The following is a 22,361-nucleotide window of genomic DNA, read 5'->3' as shown; positions in this document are numbered from 1 at the left end:
GTGCGCCTGTCATGGAAGTCGGTGTGGGAGTCACACAGTCGGCAGATCGGTCCCTGCCACTTGGGACCCCCAAACCCTGCCTCCGGGGGGGTGGTGCCAGGGGAGGGTGGCAAGTGTGGCGGGAAGATCCCAGGATGATCAGAGAAACATCTAAGCATTTCAGGGTAGTATAGTCTAGTATCAAAATACATTTTTATTTATTTGCAGAATGTGGGTCAGAATCTTTTCAAAATAAGAGAGCATCTAGCGATACTGAGAAAAAATATGAAAGATCAGAAAACAGCAAGGCTTCTTTGTGTTGATGAGATGAGTTTGTCTCAAATTAGACTCACTATATTATTATTATTATTATTATTATTATTATTATTATTATTATTATTACTACTGTTGCTGCTACTACTACTAAATGCCACCCTTCATCAAAAGATCTCAGTGTGGTTCACAGAATAAAATACAAGATAAAACACAAGAAAATAATTGAACCAAAACATCAAGACCATAATAACCCCCTTCCCACAGAAGGATATTAATCGCCCAAAGGCCTGGTTGAAGAGGAACGGTTTTGCCTGTTTCCTAAAAATATAGAATGAAGGTGCCAGAGGTTAACCTCTCTGGGGAGAGCTTTCCACAGCCAGGGAGCCACTAGCCAGAGATTACCCAACAGAAGCAAGCTCATGCCTCTGAGTTTGTATACCTATATTTTATATATATTCTTTATTGAAAAATGAAAAGTACATAATTACAAGCACGGGTGGTGCTGTGGGTTAAACCACTGAGCCTAGGACTTGCCGATCAGAAGTTTGGCGGTTCGAATCCCCGCGACGGGGTGAGCTCCCATTGCTCGGTCCCTGCTCCTGCCAACCTAGCAGTTTGAAAGCACGTCAAAGCGCAAGTAGATAAATAGGTACCGCTCTGGCGGGAAGGTAAACGGCGTTTCCGTGCGCTGCTCTGGTTCGCCAGAAGCAGCTTAGTCATGCTGGTCACATGACCCGGAAGCTGTACACCGGCTCCCTCGGCCAATAAAGCGAGATGAGCGTTTGTGTAGTAGCCCAATTTCCAAAGTAGTAGCGTTTGTGTTATAAACCAAGCACTGCTAGGAATGGTTTCTTTTTGTTTTTCAAGATGCTTCTTGTCAACAACAACAAAAATCAGTGTGGGACAAGCACATTTTTATTCTCAAAGTGTGGCCCAGAGAAACAAGTTTGAGAACCACTGGCGTAAGTTCATGACCCAAAGGTGCAATTTTGGACCACAAGCATGGGAGCCGTCTCAAAGCAAAGACCAGGTTATGACAATAAATGGTGTGATTTCTCCGGACAGATGCATCTCCTTGCCAGGCCCCTGCATCAAGAGCCGGGCTAGGGGGTTATGAGGGTGATTTAAGAATAGCTGCTGAAATTCAGAGCCCACACTCCTCAGATAGACTGCTCCTGCTCAGTGAGGTATTGTGAAGAAGAGCGAAGGGAACCATCCCAGCTGTGTATGTGTGTGTCTCCTCCTTGGTAAATATTTCTTCATTCCGTTTTATAATATATTTAAAGCCAGAGAGAGCAGTTAGAACGGCAGGTGCAAATTAAAAGATGACAAACGAAACTTTGAAAGAGGCACGGAGAATGAGTGGGCTAAAATAAAAGCATAGGAGGAGCTCTGCTAGATCGGGCCAGCAGCCCAGCTAGTACAGCATCTTCTTACAGTGGCCAAATTGTTGCCTGTGGGAAACCGGCAAGCAGGATTTGAACACAAGCCCTCCCCCCTCCTGTGACTCCCAGCGACTGGTATTCAAAAGCAGAGCAAAGCCATCTTGACTAGTGGCCATCAATAGCTGTCTCCTCCTCCATGGATTTGTGTTATCCTCTTCTGTGCTGTGTGGAGAAGGACTTTGACCTGTTCCGAATCTCCCTTAGATGTCCACAAGTTCTCGTGTTCGGAGGGAGAAAAACTTTCCTCTGTCCACTTTCTCCATGTCACGCATAATTTCATTAACTCCTACTCGGCTTTTCTGTAAACTAAAATCTCAAAGTCCAACTAAAAGATTCCAGCATTATCAAGTCTAGCTCCAGATTTGCCCGGCTTATGACTAGGGTTGTCTTGAAAACGATGGTCCCATTGTACAGCCATACCTTGTGTTGCATCCGCTTCATGTTGTGTCTTTTCGCCTTACATCCCGCGGAAGTACCGGACCAGGTTTTGCTGCTCGTGCATGTACAGAAGCGCCAAATCACGCCGTGCGCCTGTGCAGACGCAGCGCTTCGAGTTGTGGGCATTTCACGTTACGGACGGGCCTCCGGAACGGATCCCGACCGTAACATGAGGTACCACTGTATCATCTAGGGTTGGTTTGTTTTTAATCTGTGGTTCTCTGCTTCTCTGATTCCCGAATGTGCTTTGCTGTGGTAGGCTGCAAGGGACCAGGTCTGCTGCCCACACCAAGCCTCTCATCAGACTTTCAACTACTGTATTGTATTTTTATGTTGTGAACAGCCCTGAGATCTGCAGATGAAGGGCTGCATGCAAATGCAATTAAGAATCATCATCATCATCACCACCTACCATTTTTTTAAAAAATACATTCAGCAAAGGAAGCAGAGATGCAACATTTGTTTGTGTCGCGGCACTCTTGATGCATTCACCTCTCTAGGTGTCAGGAAATCTAAATCTCCCTGAGACATGGGAGCCCAGTATAGAGGGATTGCAAAGATTGATTCTCTCTGTGTCTGTCTCTCCCTCCTTCCCGCTTCTTCCTAAGTGGCCCAGAATCATTACAGATTAACAGCTCAGAAAACCTCTGGCCGGCTGGCTCTTGCTCAGCAATATTGCTTTCTGCCTTGGTCTCTTTCTCTCCTGTGTTTTGTGTGTCAATTAACAGCCGTCATTTTCCATCGCTAGGAAATGAATCGCCCGCCAGACCCCAACCAAACTGGGAATTTCGCCCAGGGACAGAAAGGACTACCCTGATGGTTGATGACCGTTCTCAGACCCCTCTCCCAACCCCCACTTGTCACCTAACCATCTGCCTCGGTCAGAATTAACCAATGTCAACAATTAGGTAACAGCCTTGCCTTAATCTCCGCTCCCCCGTGTCTCTGTGTTAACATTCAAACTAACAAAGGCCAAGACTTTGAAATCCCTCTTTTGATTTTGAGCTTTGAGCTGCCATGAATCGATCGTTGCTTGGTGGGGAGGGGCTGGGGGCTTCAGTTTCCAGGGAATGGGTATAGCTGAATCATTAGAGCTGGGGAGATCGACCCTCCGATTCCTATCTCCCTATAGCCTTTGATTCAGAAGAATGAGGACTAGAAACTTAGCTTCGTTTTTGGGGAAAGGGACCAAAGGTGAGTTACAAGAAGGGAGCTGGTCTAATTTCTCTAGGAACGGAGAGTTCCCAAGCTGTCTGGGAGCAACCAAGAAGCCACCGTCCTGCAGAGAGGGTGGTGGTACCAAGAGAGGACCCTCTGCCCCGAGACCTCAGAGCCCAGGCAGGTTCAGTGCAGGGAATAAGGTCTCTCAGATATAGCCTGGCACTAAGCAGGAGAGCACATGAGGTGGGTTGGGTGGGTGGGGGAGCAATTGCTGGCTGCCAATCTCAGCCGCTGCTCAGCACCCCCTTCTGCTCCCGCCCTCCTTTGCAGGGAGCAGCCGATCTTCAGCACCAGGGCACACATCTTCCAGATCGACCCAGCCACCAAGAGGAACTGGATCCCCACCAGCAAGCACGCGCTGACCGTCTCCTACTTCTACGATGCCACACGCAACGTCTACCGAATCATCAGTGTGGGAGGCACCAAGGTGAGAGTGGCGGCAAGAGCAGGAGAAAACAAACCCCATTATAGGCATGCACTTTGGAAAAGCTTCTTTTTTTAAAAAAAAAAAGAGAGATAATCTGTAGAAACAGAGCACAGCCATCATGGCTAGTAACCTTTGATAGCTCTCTCCTCCATGCAATCCTCTTTCGAAGCCAAGTTGTTGGCCGTCACTGTGGCAGGGAGTTCCTCTGTCCAACTCTGTGTTGCACAAAGAAGTGTTTTCTTTCCTCTGCCCTGAATCTCCCATCCCTCAGCTTCCTTGGGTGTCTGCAAATTCTAGTGTTCTGAGAAAGGGAGGAAAGCTTTGCTCTAGCCACTTTCTCTTGACCTAAGGCCGAAGGAGACCCTTAAAATGCTTGCCTTTCTCTGCTCCCCAAAGGCCATCATCAACAGCACCATCACTCCCAACATGACGTTCACGAAGACCTCACAGAAATTCGGCCAGTGGGCCGACAGCAGGGCAAACACCGTCTATGGCCTGGGATTTGCCTCTGAGCAGCACCTCTCCCAGGTAAGAACTCAGGGGCAGGAAAAGGAAAGGTATTAAACTTAACACACAGTGCAAGGCGACACACTACCCTAATCTCTGAGCAGTGAGAAACTCCAGGAGGTTCCAATTGCTCGACCAGGGCTCAGTGTCGGAAGGAAGCATGGCAGAGACTGCGGTGTCCTGCACATGAGTACGACCTGAGCATGGTAAGGGGGGCTCACAGCATTCACACCCCAAGAGATCTTGCTTTAGTCACAGCTTTGGGTCCAGCACAGAGCAAGCAGGTCTCTGCGTCTCCAGCTTCCAGCTCAGCTCTCTGGCTCTTGTTCTCCTAACTAGCAGCTTTGGAAACTTTGGGGAAATCTAATAAAAAAGGAGTTAAAGGGTGCTGTTCAGCTAGCAAGGTAGAAGAGGGCAGGGCCTCTTTTTTGATCCATTTTACAAATATCCAAGATGGTGGCCGAACCACTCAGTTTTGTTTTCCCTGCTTAGTTTGCAGAGAAGTTTCAGGAGGTGAAGGAAGCTGCTCGCCTGGCAAGGGAGAAGTCGCAAGATAAGACGGAGCTGACCAGCCCGGCCCTCAGTTTGACGTCCCAGCAGGTAAGCAGGCCAGGTGTCCTGTTCCTCCAAAAACCCTGCAGCGGGGGATGGGCCAGTTCACCAGGAATTGAACCGACTCATTGGGATGTAGACCAGCCAGGGGGAACATCTGACCAGCCAGGGGGACCCAGCAGGGTCCTAATTTGGCCCATGAAATTGTTTTGAGCCTGCCCACCTCTCCGGTGTGGGGCAGGTGAAGACACAGGAGCATTGCAGTACCCCCCCCAGCTGCTCCTTGGCAGCTCCTCCTGGGAAAAAAGGACAGGCAGGTGGATCTGGGGGGTGGAGGACGCCATGTTCCTAGGTCTGGGCACAGATGGATCAGCAGAGCGTGCGGAGGAGGGAGTGTGAACAGTCCCTTGGCCTGGAGAAGGAGGAGGAGGAGGAGAGAAGGGAAGGGAAGCTTCACATTGAGCAGGGAGCATTTGTTAAAAATAGAGCCACCATTTTAATACTTAGCAATGCTTCTGAAGTGCTAAGCGACAGTTCTAGTTGAATTCTGAGCATCCAGTGGCATGGAGTTCCAGAGGAGGAGCAGCATAAAAAAGTTTATGGTGAGGAAGGGAGGAGGTTCTTCTAGGTTTGGATAGCAAGAGAACCACCTGGGATTTTTGGAAGGTGTGGGATTTCCCAGTGTGGCATGGGGACTTGACCCCTCGGAGGCTGTGTTTGTCCGTGCATGAGAGCCCACCTTCCTGGAATGCGACAGGTGGCACTTAAGGGCACCTGAAATTGGGCTGCTTCACCTGCCCCCTCCCCATGCTCTCCTGCCCCACAGATCCTCCCCAGCCCCATCATCAGTTCCAATGGACCTGGAGATGACAAGCTCTTCCGCAGCCAGAGCGCCGACATGGAGATGACGACGGAGAGGGAGCGTATCAAGAAGATGCTCTCCGAAGGGTGAGGAGGGCGACGGAGGTGGGTTGGGGAAGGGGCACCCGAACTGTGGCTATTTTATTCCTGTTCAGATCTCACTTACTCCCCAGCAGCTGGGATAGCTCAGTTGGCAAAGCGCAAGACTCTCAGGGTCGTGGGTTTGAGCTGCATCTTGGGCAGAATATTCTTGCCTTGCAGGGGGTTGGACTAGATGGCCCTCGGGGTCCCTTCCAACTCTGTGGCCGTTGGCATCTGCCGCTCACCCTCTCTGTCTCCTTCCCAGCTCTGTCTGCGAAGTCCAGTGGGAGGCAGAGTTCTTCACGCTGCAAGACAACAACAACAAGCTGGTGGCCGCATTGAATGAGGCCAATGCCAACGTGGAGCAGTGGAAGAAGCAGCTGGCGGCCTACCAGGAGGAGACGGAGACCCTGCGGCAACGGGTGAGGGGGCGGCCTTTGGGGAGGGGCCTTTGGTGTGGGAGCCTGGCTGGGGGGCTGACCGAGGCAGCCACCATCTTTGCAGCGCACTTCACCCCTGTCCTGATCTCAGGGCGCCATGACATTCTGCTCCAGGTGATGGTCTTGGTGGTACAAGGGAAGTTTCAAGGCGAGAGTTTTGCTTAATCTTTCATTATTCCACTGCTTATATTTCAAATCCTGCCTGCAGCAACTTCATATATGGGGGATAATTGGATAGGTAATCCACCTGTGGTCTCCATTCTTCCTTAGACGCTTCGTCATTATGTCCTCTTAATTTGGCAGTCAGTTTTGCCATTTCAGCAGAGTCCATCCATTTCATAAGCCATTCCTGGCTGTTAACCAGAAGGTTCGTGGTTCGAGCCCACCCAGCGACGGCTCTGGGCAGGATTCCTGCAAGGGGTTGGACTAGATGACCCTTGGGTTCCCTTCCAACTCTACAGTTCTATGACACCAATAGGCTATGGGATTCTATGGGAGTAAGAGAGGCTGTGGTTTTGCTGTGAATAGTAGTAGTAGTAGTAGTAGTAGTAGTAGTAGTAGTAATTTTATTATTTATACCCCACCCAAATGGCTGGGTTGCCCCAGCCACTCTGGGTGGCTTCCAACAGATATAAAAATATCATATAACATCAAACATTAAAAAGCTTCCCGATACACGGCTGCTTTCAGATGTCTTCTAAAGGTTGTATAGTTTTTTATCCCCTTGACATCTGATGGAAGGGTGTTCCACAGGGCGGGTGCCACCACTGAGAAGGCCCTCTGCCTGGTTCCCTGCATCCCCACTTCTCGCAGGGAGGGAACCACCAGAAGGCCCTCGGAGCTGGACCTCCGTGTCCGGGCTGAACGATGGGGTTGGAGACACTTCTTCAGGTATACTGGACCGAGGCCATTTAGGGCTTTCAAGGTCAGCACCAACACTTTGAATTGTGCTCAGAAACATAACTGGGAGCTGGTGAAGATCCTTTAGGACCAGTGCTATATGGTCTTCAGGGCGGAAGCCTCTGGACTTTGACCATGCAGCCTCTGTGGGCCCAGGAGACGCTGGCTGCACAGGGAGAAGTACCTCTCTAATCCCTCACCCCCCAAAAAAAGTTCAGGTGGTTCTGCAGCATCTCTGCATTTAGGGCGATTGGGTGCTAACAATGACCCCTAGAAGAGGGACAGGACAGAACTACCCAATTCTCAGCAGAGGCTGAGGGAAGGGAGGTGAGCAAGCCCTGATCAGCAACTCAGTCTCTTCACAAAGTAGTTTTGGAGGGTCTTCAGGAGACTCTCTCTTGTTGCATTTGTTGACAATATGGGGCTGAAAGATCACGATGGGGCAGTTTGTATTTCCTCTTCTAGTTTGAGGTCGACTTCTGTGGGATAACTCAGTTCTCAGAGCACGGGACTCTTAATCTCAGGGTTGTGGGTTCGAGCCCCATGTTGGGGAAAATACTCCTGCATTGCAGGGGGTAGGACTAGATGACCCTCGGGGTCCCTTCCAGTTCTGCCATTCTATGATTCTACTGGTGCAGGGTCTGTGATCTTAATGTTGCTGATATGTGTTGTTTTGACCAACCGGATCAGGACCGGGGTGCAAAGGGTGCTCTCTAGCCTCACCTTGTGCTGTGGCAGCCGGACTGGAATGTGCTGTTGGTGCCGCCTGGGTTCTCTCCCCCCATATATATCATATAGGGCTTTTGACATTTTTAGCAGCCAGCAGGAGACTTTAGTTTGGGCAGCTCCCTCTTTGAGCAACTCACCCGATCGCTGTGCACATAGAGCTCTGGCCGAATCCGCCCCCATTTCCCAGCAGACATTGACTCTTTAGGGATAGGTCCCCGCAGAGGATAGTTTAATCAGGATACGCCCCGGACGCTCAGAGCTTGGGGGAATCGGCACCAGATCCGCCGCTCATCTCTGGGGAAGTATTTCCATGTGGCAGGAGGGAGAGAGGCATGTGTGTATTTCCTCTCCCAGAGGTCGCTGTGCACGTCCCTGGCTTCATTGCATGGCGTGGCGAAAGACGCTCCTTGCTTGCTAATATTAGCTCCCGCCCAAGGTCGTCAGGTTGGGGGGGGGGGAGCGGCTGGGGAGAGAGAGAGAGAGAGAGAGAGAGAGAGAGAGAGAGAGAGCGAGCGAGCAGCCACCTCTTGTCAAGCCCACCCCCCCCCCGGGCCACTTCAGTCTCTGCAGACAAAGGAGAGGTCACTTCCCCCCCCCCCGACTGGTACAACTCTTTTTTGCCAGCGGGGGGGGGGGGGGGTTAGAGGATGGGGACTAGGAAATACACCATGCCCTCTGTCTCTTTCTCTCAGCCTCCCACCTCTCTTTTTGGCCTTTATCAGTGCATGCCTAGCTCCGTTGGTTAGAGCATGGTGTTGATAACGCCAGAGCTGCAGGTTCGATTCCCGTGTGGGACAGCAGCAGATTCCTGCCTTGCAGGGGGTTGGACAAGAATCAGAGGTTCCCCTACTTATTTGGCCTACTGCCCCCTTTTCAGGAAAAAAGCAACAAAACTCAGCGCTCCCCTGGAAAGCTACCTTCTTTAAGCAAACAAGCAGAAAGATGCAGCGACAAATTTACATTCTTTTATGTACCTGTATTTCTGCCTATGCCCTACGACATAGTGAAGAAAGATGATGTTGTAAATATGACACCTTGAAATTATAAAATTATTTATTAAAATCAGCAATAGTAACATTTGCATTATATACAGAAAATTAAGATAGTGAAGGGTGATATTAAAAATAATCCTAATGAGAAAGATGAACCTGGTGCGCAGCTATCAATTTGTTAATTTTTACTCACCCCCCCCTCCAGTTGCACCTGAGGCTGCTACCGCCCCCCCCCGATTGTTCCAGCACCCCACAGTATCGCCCACTTTGGGAAACACTGGACCAGATTATCCTCAGGGTTTCTTCCAATTCTCTGGTTCTCTGGGAAACCCTTTACAGTGGATTCAGTGAGCGCATGATTTGAGTATTTCATCCTACAGGAACTGGGGAATCTGAGCCAGGCCACTTGTCCATCCAGCGCAGTATTACCTGCACTGACTGGCAGCTGTTCTCCAGGGTTCCAGACTCAGGAGCCTCTTCCAGCCCCACCTGGAGATGCCAGGGGGGGGATTGAACCTTCTGCAGGCAAAGCAGGTGTCCTGCCACAGAACTTCGGCACGGTTCGTTGCAATAAACCAAGGATCTAGCCCTCAAGCTTCTGGTTAAGGGGCTAATTGAACCAGGAGCCTTGTGCTGTCAGACCCAGTGACCCCCCCCAGCTCACTGCGCTCTGCATTCGTGGCAGCATCTCTGCCCGCTCTTAGACAGGGGGCCTTCCCTGCCCCACCTGGAGATGATGGGAACTGAACTCAGGACCTTATTTGTGGAAAGCATGGGCTTTGCCGCTCATTTCTGGGGGGGAGGAAGGGAGTTTGTTCCCCACCCCTCTTTTTGCCTCTGATACACACACACACACAAACACACACACACACATTCCTTCTCCCTCTTTCGAAATGTTAACCATAAAAAACTGAATTTTGTTAGGGCTGCCATATGCCTGGATTTCCCCAGACATTACTGGGATTTCAAAGGTGGAATTGACATCCGAGGAGAATTTCCAAAAGTTTGCGCTTTGTCCTGGATCTTAGGCAAGTCAATCGAAAAATTGTGTGGCGTTTTTGTGTGTGTTTTCTTAAAAAAAAACTCAGCAACTTTTGGGGTGTTCTGGTTTTTACTTTTTGAAATATGACAACCCCAGTTTTGCCTGCAAGCACCTCAAACAGGGAAAGGTGAGCTGTCAGCGTTTTAAATAAATCAACTTAAATGGAGACACTGGAGCTGAAATTTCTTTGCTGGTGGGGAGAGAAGTGGTGGATTCTGAAGGCAATTCTCTACAAGGCGGCTTCGCTTTCAGGAAATATCAAGGTGATCTCTCCTGCGTTAGTCATACTCTGAGCAGACTCAGTCGCCTGAATGACTCCAGCCCATCAATTCCAGTACATCGGTTGTAACGCCACTCTTTGACTGATGTGTGTTTTTGAAATTTCACTTCAGTATTTGGTCGCGGGGGGGGGGGGAGTTAACATTTCCAGTGGATCTTATTGTGTTTATTTGTTTTTATTTGCATGCTGGAGGTTTTGGGAGTCGTGTTTCGAAACCCTGAAGCCTTTTGCTAAAAACACAACTGTAATATGGAATGGAAACAAATTTGTGAGAAACAAATTTGGGAAAGCCCAAACATCGCTAAAAAAATAACAACAGGCCACACTAAAAGCCCTGCTCTGAGTTACTGCGTCTAACATTTTGGGGCCTTGAAAGAGAAACCTTCATGCAGAACACAGCGACCTACGGGGTATGTGGAATGATGGAAGCGTCTGGCGGCTGGATCCGGCCAAAGGGGCCCAGCTAAGCCCAGCATCCTGTTCTCACAGTGGCCGGCCAACTGCCCCACAGGGAAGCCCCCAAAGAGGACATGAACCCCCAAACAGAACCTCATGGGTCTCTTCTTCTGATCCTGCAAGATCGCCCTTGCCTCCTTCAGCTTGTCACCATAGCCATGAGGGCTAGAATCTTCCTTTTCTCAAACGTCTGAGGTTCCAGATTTGTCCCTGGGATCTCGCTCTCTCTCACCCACCCCAACACCCTCTCCCAAGGCTCATCCCGCCAGACTCCCCCCCCCCCCCCGCCCGCCTTTCCAAAGCAGCAGCTGCAGGCTTGAAGAATGCACTTCTAAAAATGTAACCCTCCGTCTTGATGAATAATTGACATTCCCTCTCTCTCCAGCCGACCCCGTTCTGCAGGCAGCAGCCTTCGGAAGAGAGGCAGGGCCTGGCTACCTCTCTGATGGGTTCTTGTTGTGGGGTTTTTTGCCTAGAGCTGCCGGCACAGCTTCCCACGACACAGGCCTGAGGATCCAGCCCTGTTGCTGGACGCTTTTGCATCAGCTGGCCTGGCTTTGCAGGGAAGGGCAGGAGGAGGAGGAGGGAGGACACCCAAGGTCGCCTCCTTTGCGCTGGGAGAAAGGGCGCATCGAAGCATGGCTTGAGTCTCAGGAACATGGGCAGCTGTCTTGGAGCCAGGCCAGCAGCCCCATCTAGCTCAATATTGCTGCTCCAATGCGTACACTCTCCTGATCGGCAAAAGGCCTTGTCTTTCGGAAGACGGCTTTGGTTGCTCCCCACAAATTGGCTATAATTGATCAAAGGCGATTGATGGCTGCTAGACATGATGGCTGTGCTCTGCCTGGTAATCTTTGGGGATATGGTGGGGCTCTGAGTGAGGCTGGAATTTAGCACCCATAATTGGATCTTCTCGATTATGGGTCTTCTCAATTGTGTGCCATTCACCTGCAGCAACCACCTTTTGGGATATGATATATAATGAAATCAATAAACAAATTAAAGTGATTTTTCCAAGAGGCCAGAAGCCTTCCTAGACAGCAAAATCCCAGAGGAAACCTCAGCTCCAGGGACAACGATTCTCTGTGCACGAAAAGGAAGGAGGAGAGAAACCCCTCAAAGGAAGAATGGCGGATGAAAATATTGGGATATGCAGAGACGGCAAAATTGACAGCACTGATAAAAGATACAAATTTAGAACCGTTTAAAGACGACTGGAAACTTTTTCCCATATGCAAAGACCCCTGTGGGGTTTGAAGTATAAAAAAATCCAGCAGAACGTATTAAGGAACATGTTAGAGAGGATGAAATTAGATAAGACGGAAACTTAAAATGCAATATATGTAATTTGAGTTACAGTGGTACCTCGGGTTACATACGCTTCAGGTTACAGACTCCACTAACCCAGAAATAGTGCTTCAGGTTAAGAACTTTGCTTCAGGATGAGAACAGAAATCGTGCTTCTGCGTTGCGGCAGCAGCAGGAGGCCCCATTAGCTAAAGTGGTGCTTCAGGTTAAGAACAGTTTCAGGTTAAGAACGGACCTCTGGAACGAATTAAGTACTTAACCCGAGGTACCACTGTATAAACATTGATGTTGGGTGAGCGGAAAGTCACTAGTTTGGTTGAATTGGAATATACAGACAATCACCCTATTAGTCCGTCAAAGAAGTTTTTGCCTAGCACAAAAAAGGATGTTGGGGAAGGCATAACTGCTGAAAGTGTAAACGGGCAGATGGATCTTTTCTCCACCATTTGTGAGGAAGTGAGGGCTTTGTGGGAAATGATGTATAATGAGATAAAAAAGATGTTTAAAGTGATTAAACACCCCCCACCCCACCGGAAGCCTTTTTCTTAGGAATTATAGGGACAGACGTTCAAAAAAAGATGATTAGGTTCTTTATGTATGTAACGCCAGCAGCTAGGATTCTCTCTGCACAAAAATGGAAGGAGGCAGACCAGAGAAGAATGAATAAGTAAGGCGATGAACCACGTGGAATTGGTAAAGTTGACAGCCAAAGTAAGAGACTCTGGCAATGACAGTTTTTTTGGAAGAATGGACATCCTTTTCGGACTATTTAGGGAAATAGTATAGTTTGGTGAACTCGTGAGCTGGATTAGAAATATGAGCAACGGAAGGAATTTGAGAGAACAGCATTGATGAGTTATTGGTATAAGACATTGAAGGCATTGTGCAGTGGGGAGAAAGTAAAACACCGCAGAAAATGGGCCGGGAAGTCTGGAAAAGACCAACTTATTATGTATTGAAGTATATATGTTAAACTTTTGAACAGTGAATAGAAATTATTATTTTAAAAAAGGATGTCAGGGAAGGTGCCAGGAGGGCCTGGCAGAATACTGTATGGAGGAGAGGTGGAGCCCCGTGGGGGGGGGCACCCAGCCCTGCCCCGCACCCCCTAAGCCAGGCTCCTGCCCTCCGGTGCGATGGTGGGCTCTGCGGCATCCGGCCCCCCAGCCCTGCTGGCGCCAGGCCTTGGGGAGCTGGGGTGCTGTCCTTCATCTCTTCTGCCCCTCAACCTGTCCGTTCTCTCATCCTCTTCCTCAGGTGGCCGAGCTGGAAGCCCAGAGAGGCCAGGAATCCTCAGGGGAGGCCAAGGAGGAGTCCAGCCCAGCCCTGGAAGAACTGGAGCAGTTGGTGAAAGCCAGGGACGAGGTGAGGGGCCGCTGTCGCCCTCCTGGTGGCTCAGAGGCAAAGCTTACGATATCAGACGGTGGTTTTCTGCCGTGGCTTTTCCCATAAATTTTCATCAACACAAAGAAGCCTTGCTGTATTCAGATCTTTCATATTTGTTTTTGGTACCTTACTCTCTCTCTCTCTTTTAACATAATTTTTATTGAGTTTTCCATATTTCATTACATTTTCATTACATAAATCCATAACTTGCTCAAACAAAGCATCGACCTCCTTCCCTTCCTCTTTCTGACTTCCAAACATCTTTTACAAATTCTTCGCATTTCTATAGCCACTTTTTTACCTTATATCTTCTTTTGACATTCACCTCCTTATATGTAAATCAGCTCCTTATTTTCACATTACGAAACATTTCAACTCAAACCTACAGACGTTTTCAAATGTTTACAATTTTCTTTCATATAAAATATAAATTTGCTCCAGTCCTTTTGAAACAGTTTGTCACGCCAATTCCAGATCTTGGTACCTTACTCTCATTTTGAAAAGATATCTTCCCACATTCTACAAATAAAAATAAACAAATTTTGATGCTATGCTATATTACACAGAAATGTTTAAATGCTTCTTAGCTGTCCTGGAATCTTCCTGCCACACCAGGGTGGTGACATGCATTATGAGAGCCACTGGTGCCTCATGGTCTTATTGTTGGATTCTGAGACATCAGGAGAGTCTCTCACAACCCTTTTGCACACTCGCTCTCGACTGGGCACAGGGCTGCCCCATTGCCCTAACAGACCAACACCCCCCCCTCTCTTTCACACACACCCCACGACAGATTAGCTGGAGTTCCCCCATCCCTCCTGGCCCTGCCAGCCCTGCTCCCTCCCTCCTCCATCGCTCTCCTTTCCACATCAGCAGCTGCCAGGAGCCCACACTCCACCTCTGCTCTTGCTGGGGCGCCAATTAAATTAACAGTTTAAAGCAGAGGTTTAATTACAGGGCAGGCGCCTGCTCTAGACGCAGATCCGCCTTTCCGAGAACGCTGCGCAAGGCAGAAACTCTTGCGCTGGTGAGAAGAGGCTCTGTGCTCTCTACTCCATGCCCCCCCCCCACGACTCATAGCTCTAAGGATTAGCATTTCTGTAAAGCAGGGAGTGGGCTGGGGGGGGGGCTTTGTTGCAATTTGCTAGGTGTGTCTGAGGTGTCCCCCAGGCAGTGCTGTGGTTCAGCCCTGTGGACGTAAATGAAGGAGCAAGAGTTCCTCTGAGCATGTGCTGAGCCCCGGGATTTGAGACTAGATTAATATTTTATTAGAAGAATTTTATTTATAAAAAAGAGTGAGGAAAAAAGAAGGAAAAAAGTGAATGACAAAGAAAAAACACTGTTACATTACCATACATTAATATACAGATGTGTATATTCTTATTATGCCAATACATCAAACTCATGAGTGGGCATCGGGGAGAAATTGGGGTTGTCAGTCAAAAAAGGGGGGGAGTTCCTGCACCTCTTTTTCTAGGAAAAAAAAGCACTGGCTTCAAGTATTCCTAAAAAGGCAAGATCAGAATAACACACAATGGGGGTTATATTAGGGGAAATAGGTTATTGCATGCAGAAATGTCAGTATCCAGAGGGGCAGGTGCATTAATTGCCTCTGTGCTCCTGGTGTCGGCCCTCTGAGTTGGATCATTGCTGCCTGGGGCTGCTGGGAGTTGTAGTCTAAGCCACCCAGAGGGCACCAGGTTGGCGATTGGGCATGTTTAGCCTCTCAGCCATTGCATTCTGCAAGGGGGTGGAAAGTTGGTCAGAATGTGTCCCTTTTCATTTTAATACAGTCATACCTCGGGTTACAAAGGCCTCAGGTTGTGCTTTTTCGGGTTACGGACCGCCAAAACCCGGAAGTACCGGAACAGGTTACTTCTGGGTTTCAGCGGTTGCGCAATGCGCAGAAGCACTAAATCGCGTTTTGCGCAGAAGCGCCAAATCGCAACCCACCCGTTGCGCTGCTGCGGGTTGCGAATGTGCATCCTGCATGGATCATGTTAACCTGAACGTCTGCTGTAGTTTTGAAAGCTGCAACCAAACCACGTTTTGCAAAACAAATAATGGGGTTGGTGGGAGGGCTGTTTGACCAAGACTGTGGACACATATCCTCCAACATCTCCCCGATGAAAAGAAGGGTGTCCTATTCAACAACAACACCCTGCCCATGTGACTAGGTTGCCCCAGCCACTCTAGGCAGCTTCCAACATATATAAAAGCACAAGAAAACATGAAACGTTAAAAAAATATTCCCTATCCAGGGCTGCCTTTGGATGTCTTCTGAAGGTGTATACCTACTTATCTCCTTGGCTTGGGGGTTGCATAGCAGTCGAATATTTCTCCACTGAAAAGAGGGACGTTCTAAGGAAAAGCAGGGTGTTCCAGCATCAAATCAGAAACTGGGACAGCTTTTGTAAATCTGGGACTGTCCCACTAAAATAGGGACACTGGGAGGGCCTCCAAACATATCCCCTTGCCCAGAGAATCCTGGGAACTGTAGTTTGCTAATGGTGCTTGGGGTGTAGCTTCGTTAGCAGTAGACTACAGTTCCCAGGATTGTGGGGGGAGCCATGCTCTTTAAAGGTATAGTTCTCTTTTTTGGTTCATAGAATCATAGAATCCTAGAGTTGGAAGAGACCACAAGGGCCATCGAGTCCAACCCCCTGCCAAGCAGGAAACACCATCAGAGCACTCCTGACATATGGTTGTCAAGCCTCTGCTTAAAGACCTCCAAAGAAGGAGACTCCACCACACTCCTTGGCAGCAAATTCCACTGTCAAACAGCTCTTACTGTCAGGAAGTTCTTCCTAATGTTTAGGTGGAATCTTCTTTCTTGTAGTTTGGAACCATTGCTCCGTGTCCGCTTCTCTGGAGCAGCAGAAAACAACCTTTCTCCCTCCTCTATGTGACATCCTTTTATATATTTGAACATGGCTATCATATCACCCCTTAGCCTCCTCTTCTCCAGGCTAAACATGCCCAGCTCCCTTAGCCGTTCCTCATAAGGCATCGTTTCCAGGCCTTTGACCATTTTGGTTGCCCTCCTCTGGACACGTTCCAGTTTCTCAGTGTCCTTCTTGAACTGTGGTGCCCAGAACTGGACACAGTACTCCAGGTGAGGTCTGACCAGGGCAGAATACAGTGGCACTATTACTTCCCTTGATCTAGATGCTATACTCCTATTGATGCAGCCCAGAATTGCATTGGCTTTTTTAGCTGCCGCGTCACACTGTTGTCTCATGTCAAGTTTGTGGTCAACCAAGACTCCTAGATCCTTTTCACATGTACTGCTCTCAAGCCAGGTGTCACCCATCTTGTATTTGTGCCTCTCATTTTTTTTGCCCAAGTGCAATACTTTACATTTCTCCTTGTTAAAATTTATCTTGTTTGTTTTGGCCCAGTTCTCTAATCTGTCAAGGTCGTTTTGAAGTGTGATCCTGTCCTCTGGGGTGTTAGCCACCCCTCCCAGTTTGGTGTCATCTGCAAATTTGATCAGGATGCCCTTGAGTCCATCATCCAAGTCGTTGATAAAGATGTTGAATAAGACCGGGCCCAAGACAGAACCCTGTGGCACCCCACTAGTCACTCTTCTCCAGGATGAAGAGGAACCATTGATGAGCACCCTTTGGGTTCGGTCAGTCAGCCAGTTACAAATCCACTGAGTGGTAGCATAGTCAAGTCCGCATTTTACCAGCTTCTTTACAAGAATATCATGGGGCACCTTGTCAAATGCCTTGCTGAAATCAAGGTAGGTTACATCCACTGTGTTCCCTTCATCTACCAGGCTTGTAATTCTGTCAAAAAACGAGATCAGGTTCGTCTGACGTGACTTATTTTTCAGAAATCCATGCTGACTATTGGTGATCACAGCATTCCTTTCTAGGTGCTCACAGACTGTTTGCTTAATGATCTGCTCCAGAATCTTCCCTGGTATTGATGTCAGACTGACTGGGTGGTAATTACCGTATTTGGGTCCTAGCATTGCAGACTAGGAAGGGCCAAAAGGAACGTTCTTCCATTCCTGTTTGTGTTTTTTTAAACGACCCAGGAACTACGGCAGCTAAAGGGGCAGAAAGGAGGAAGCTGGGAGACGGATGAAGAGTGTGAGGACACCCGCCAGAAGGTGCAGGTAATGGGGGGGCAGGAGGGGGGGATTAGGGTGCAATGGTGACTCGGCCAAAGCCCCCTGAGCAGAGGCACCAACTTTCCCCCAACCCCATTTGCTCCCGATTAAAAACATTGCTTTGCCACCCCCTAAGTGACTTAGGCCTGCCTGCCAATTCTTGTAACAACAATTGTTTTATTATTTGTACCCCACCTTCCTGACTGGGTTGCCCCAGCCACTCTGGGTGGCTTCCAAGACAAATAAAAACATAATGAAACATCAAAACATTAAAAACTCCCCTAAACATGGCTGCCTTCAGATGTCTTCTAAAGCTTGTATAGCTCTTTATCTCCTTGACATCTGATGGGAGGGCGTTCCACAGGGCAGGCGCCACCACCACCAAGAAGGCCCTCTGCCTGATTCCCTGTAACCTCATTTCTCGCAGGGAGGGAACCCCCAGAAGACCCTTGGAGTTGGGCCTTCGTGTCTGGGCTGGATGATGGGGAGTGGAGACGCTCCTTCGGGTATACTGGGCCGAGTCTATTTAGGGCTTTGAAGGTCAGCACCAACACTTTGAATTGTGCTTGGAAAAGTAAAGGCAAAGGGACCCCTGATTGTGAAGTCCAGTCGCGGACGACTCTGGGGTTGCGGCGCTCATCTCGCTTTACTGGCCGAGGGAGCTGGCGTTTGTCCGCAGACAGCTTCCGGGTCATGTGGCCAGCATGACTTAAGCTGCTTCTGGCGAACCAGAGCAGCACATGGAAATGCCATTTACCTTCCCGCCGGAGCGGTACCTATTTATCTATTTGTGCTTTGACGTGCTTTCGAACTGCTAGGTGGGCAGGAGCAGGGACTGAGCAACGGGAGCTCAACCCGTCACGGGGATTCGAACCGCCGACCTTCTGATTGGCAAGCCCTGGGCCCTGTGGTTTAGACCACAGCACCACCCGCGTCCCTTGCTTGGAAAAGTACTGGGAGCCAATGTAGGTCTTTCAGGACTGGTGTTTGGTGGCTAGCAGCAGCTGCCGAGACCACATGTCTAGCTGCCACATTCTGGATAAGTTGTAGTTTCTGAGTCACCTTCAAAGGTAGCCCCACGTAGAGGGCATTGCAGTAGTCCAAGTGAGAGATAACCAGAGCATGCACCACTCTGGCGAGACAGTCCGCGGGCAGATAGGTCTCAGCCTGCGTACCAGATGGAGCTGGTAGACAGCTGCCCTGGACACAGAATTGACCTGCGCTTCCATGGTCCAAAATCACCCCAGGCTGCGGACCTGGTGCTTCACACTGACCCCATTCAGGACCACACCCACCCGCCCCCAGTCACTCTGAAATAGCGCTTCTGTCTTGTCAGGATTCAACCTCCATCCATCCTCCAACCACCTCCAGGCACTCACACAAGACGCATGGATTGAACATTTCTGGGGAACTAACTGAGAGATGGTCTGTGTGCAACCCAGGTGCTCTTCCCCGGGGGGCGATGGTCCTGGGGTGGCCAGCAGGAGGGTCCCTCATGACCACAGGGACCCTGAGGTCATTCTCCTCTCCCCCTTTTTCTCGCCAGGACTTGGAGAGGCGCAACACAGACTTGGAGCGGCGCCTTCGCCTGGCTGAGCAGTCTCTGTCGGAGACGCTTTCTGAGCGGGAGAAGATGTACCACGAAGTGGCCAAGGTGGCGGAAATCATGGACATGAAGATCTTCGAGCTGAGCGAGCTGCGGCAGGACTTGGCCAAGCTGGTGGAGAGCAACTGAGCCTGGCCAGAGGTGGGGAGGTGGGGAGGCTGCCCCAATGGTTCCCCTCCTGGCAGAAGCGGACAGGCAACGTGGCCCTGAAGTGGGTAGCTGGTGTGGCACATTTTTGGTCCTCCAGAAATGCCCCTCCAAGAGGATGCTGGACATCATAGAATCATAGAGTTGGAAGGGACCCTGAGGATCATCTAGTCCAACCCCCTGCAATGCAGGAATATGCATCTGTCCCATAAGGGGATTGAACCTGCAACCTTGGTGTTCTCAGCACCAGGCTCTAACCAGCTGAGCTATCCTGGCTGACACCTTCAGGCTTCTTTTTCCTGGCCTTAGTTCCCTTTCGGATGCTTCCATTTCTACAGACCCAGTTATCCTTTTTCTAGCCAAGTTAGTATGGTGCCCCCCCTTCCCTGATCCAGTAGGTTTTTGATAGAGAACTCTTCTCCCCCCCCCCCGCCAGCCTTACCAGAACCAGTGGCTGATTCAAAAACCTTTCTTGTAATCCTCCTAGCTGAGTCTTTTTAACAAGCTTGCTTTTTATAGATTATCAGAGACTTCCCCCTCAAAAAACCCCCCAGAGGGAACCTTGACTCTCTTCCTGGAAGTAAATGGGGCTATTTTCTTCTCTCAGCCCCCCACTCTCCTCCCAACAACACCCTCCTTCCATTGTACATTTGGTTTTCTTTTCAAAGCGAGCAGTGACTTTGTCTTAGTGGGGTAATGCGAATGTGGGAATGAATATTCAGCTTGGGAAAGCTGGCAGGGGAATCTGGGGTGTGTGCAGGGGGGGAGTAGGGTGGGTGCTAATGTCAGAGGGGGAAAGGCTATTTCCAGGGGGCCGGTGGGAGAGGGGCAGCAAGCCACGCTAGCTGCCAATCTGGCAGGTTGCCCAGTTCTGCAAATATTGCGCGAAACCAAGAACCTGACCCTCTCCTGGTTTGAGAAGGAAGTGCAGCTTGCTCAAGAAGTCTTATTCCAAGAAGTCAGGCAGGGGGTGTGACCCATTGGCAGGAACGTAGGTCCTCGTCTGCTTTGCTAGCCCAAAGGTGATGGGACCTCTGGCCCATGAACCGGAAATATTATTATTATTATTATTATTTGCAGTGCTTTTCTTCTAGAAAAAAAGGTTCCGGTACTCACTATGAAGTTCTTACACTAAGTGCCACATTTTTAACCAGTGCTTTTCTTCTAAGAAAACAAGTGCCGGTACTGCGTACCCAGGAGTACCCCGTGGGGGGGGAAGAGCACTGATTATTGGTTAAATTTGTATGCCACCCTATATACCCGCAGGTTTCAGGGTGGTTCACGAGATAAAATCACAAGATAAAAACACAAAATGCATTTTAAGAACCTAGTAGTCCCCGCTCCCCAACACATTTTAAAAGGGCATTGGGTGTCAATCAGCCAAAGACCTGGTTGAAGACGAATGTTTTCACCTGGCACCTAAAGGTGTATAATGAAGGTGCCAGGAAAAACCTTCTTGCGGAGAGCATCTCACAAACGGAGCCACTGCAGAAAAGGCCCTCTTCTTGTGTTGCCCAACGTCTGGGCCTCTTGAGGAGGCACATGGAGAGGAGCCTCAGAGAATGACTGCAGGGTCGGGTACTTTCATATGGTCCACAGTGCTACAATGTGGTTCCCCAACCTGTGCCCACCTGCTGCTCACCTGACGATGGCAGTGCCGGCCCGCTCCATCGCAATTTTCAATTTGCATGTCTCCATTAGGTTTGAACCACACCCAGACTTCAGAGGCGCTTGCTGTACCTGCCAACCCACAGTTACGGCAAGCGGCTTTGAAGGCGCTCTCTCTGCACCAGTCAGCTGATGGGTTGTTCCAGGTGTGATCCACTGGGAAATGGATCTACAAAAGAGATGAATGTTTGAGCAGTTTGCCTCGCATTTGAGCTGCGGCTGGAAGGAAGGAACAAATCAGTGCTCTAGAGCCAAAGCCCTCTCTTTCTTGCCATGGGGCAGAGTGAGGTGGCAGCCGCAGGCAGTGGGCACAGCTGGGTGTGTGCCAGCTTGCCCTTGCCTTGCACCTGCTAAGCTAGGGGGCTGCCCCATTACCTGCGCTCAAAGAGTCAACTGTGTGTCTAGTCAGGCTGAACACATGGAATTTGGAGGGAAGGGGGCTAATACTGGTCTAGCGCATCCAAGACATAACAAAATTAATGTGCCCAGGGTTAGTCAAATCTCAACGCCAGTTTTGCTTCTCCTATTTTATTTTAGTGGTTAAAAAGGAGAGGAAAAGTTGGAACAATGGCCTGGGAACTTGCCATGCAGCTGCCTTCACCAGGCAGACTGATACACACACCCCATGTGAAATTTGGCGAATTTGAAAACTCCACTCATTTAAGGTTCTAGTCCTCCTGACTTTGAAGAACCCAAGAAGAGACCATACTTCTGGGAGGCTCAGATACAGGCCCTTGAGGCTTGCTTGTTTTCTCTGAGCATCCAGGTACGCTGCCTCCATTTGTCTTGCCATACCTGCTGTACAGCGACAGGGCTATTTCCCACAAACCTGCACTTTTCTTGAAGTTCTCAACCTCCCCCCCCCCCCGAAACAAAATGAAAACATGGCCCTAATTGGTTTTGCAAATCTGATTATTTGTTGCATGAAGACGAAAGCTTGGACAGACTTGAGCAATGCCCAGTGGAAGCTCTAGAAACCAGGTGATGCTGAAGGGGAGGGCGGGTGGGTGGGGGTTGAGCTGGAATTATTTAGAGTGGGGCTACAACCCCTCCGTATTTAGCCAAAGCAGATTATTGTTGTGTCTCTCTAAGACTAAGTAGACAAAGAGTTTTAGCCTGGTGACGAATTCAGAATGTCCCCGTGTCGCAGAAAGAATGTATTCAAGCAAACCTGTGGATTGTAGGCTGTGTGTAAGTGACCTGATGATTGTCGGGTTTTACTGGAGGTGTTCAATAAGACAAAGCAATGGTGGAACTACGACCCTGGGTGTTTCTCTCCCCTCTCTCTTTCCCTCCTCTTTAATTGGGAACTTAATTGTGAAGGGGGCTTGGCAGCGTCAGCCAAATCCACCAGGCTGCTCTTGATCTCGCGGCCACCCACTCCTGGGCTGCTCAATGCACATGTTGACGAGGTTCCAGCCGGCATCCGTTTCAAAGCTCAATCATGAAATAGGGCAAGATCTTTCTGGGTGCTTTCTTTTTCCACAACTCTGCCAT

The 22,361-nt window shown here is 49.5% G+C and overlaps 1 protein-coding gene across 3 annotated transcripts in view; it reads left to right on the top strand.

Annotated features, from left to right (window-relative positions):
• HOMER3 (homer scaffold protein 3) overlaps positions 1 to 22,119 on the top strand; it is a 35,729-nt gene extending 13,610 nt beyond the window's left edge. Inside the window, exons 3-11 of one of the 3 annotated variants that reach the window (XM_079960853.1) lie at positions 2,887 to 3,046; positions 3,630 to 3,786; positions 4,183 to 4,314; positions 4,786 to 4,893; positions 5,672 to 5,793; positions 6,053 to 6,209; positions 13,192 to 13,299; positions 17,369 to 17,443; positions 18,990 to 22,119. In XM_079960853.1, coding sequence (XP_079816979.1) covers positions 3,033 to 3,046; positions 3,630 to 3,786; positions 4,183 to 4,314; positions 4,786 to 4,893; positions 5,672 to 5,793; positions 6,053 to 6,209; positions 13,192 to 13,299; positions 17,369 to 17,443; positions 18,990 to 19,178 — 1,062 coding nt within the window. In that variant the 5' untranslated portion in view covers positions 2,887 to 3,032 and the 3' untranslated portion in view covers positions 19,179 to 22,119. Of the gene's footprint in view, positions 1 to 2,886; positions 3,047 to 3,629; positions 3,787 to 4,182; positions 4,315 to 4,785; positions 4,894 to 5,671; positions 5,794 to 6,052; positions 6,210 to 13,191; positions 13,300 to 17,368; positions 17,450 to 18,989 lie in introns of all 3 variants that reach the window. The other 2 variants (XM_079960852.1, XM_079960854.1) reach the window with 2 other exon arrangements.
• Positions 22,120 to 22,361: the final 242 nt, after the last annotated feature.

This window comes from Podarcis cretensis (assembly GCF_951804945.1).
Source record: "Podarcis cretensis genome assembly, chromosome: 18".
Classification (NCBI taxonomy): Eukaryota; Metazoa; Chordata; class Lepidosauria; order Squamata; family Lacertidae; genus Podarcis; species Podarcis cretensis.
This window is presented reverse-complemented; position numbering and strand designations above follow the sequence as displayed.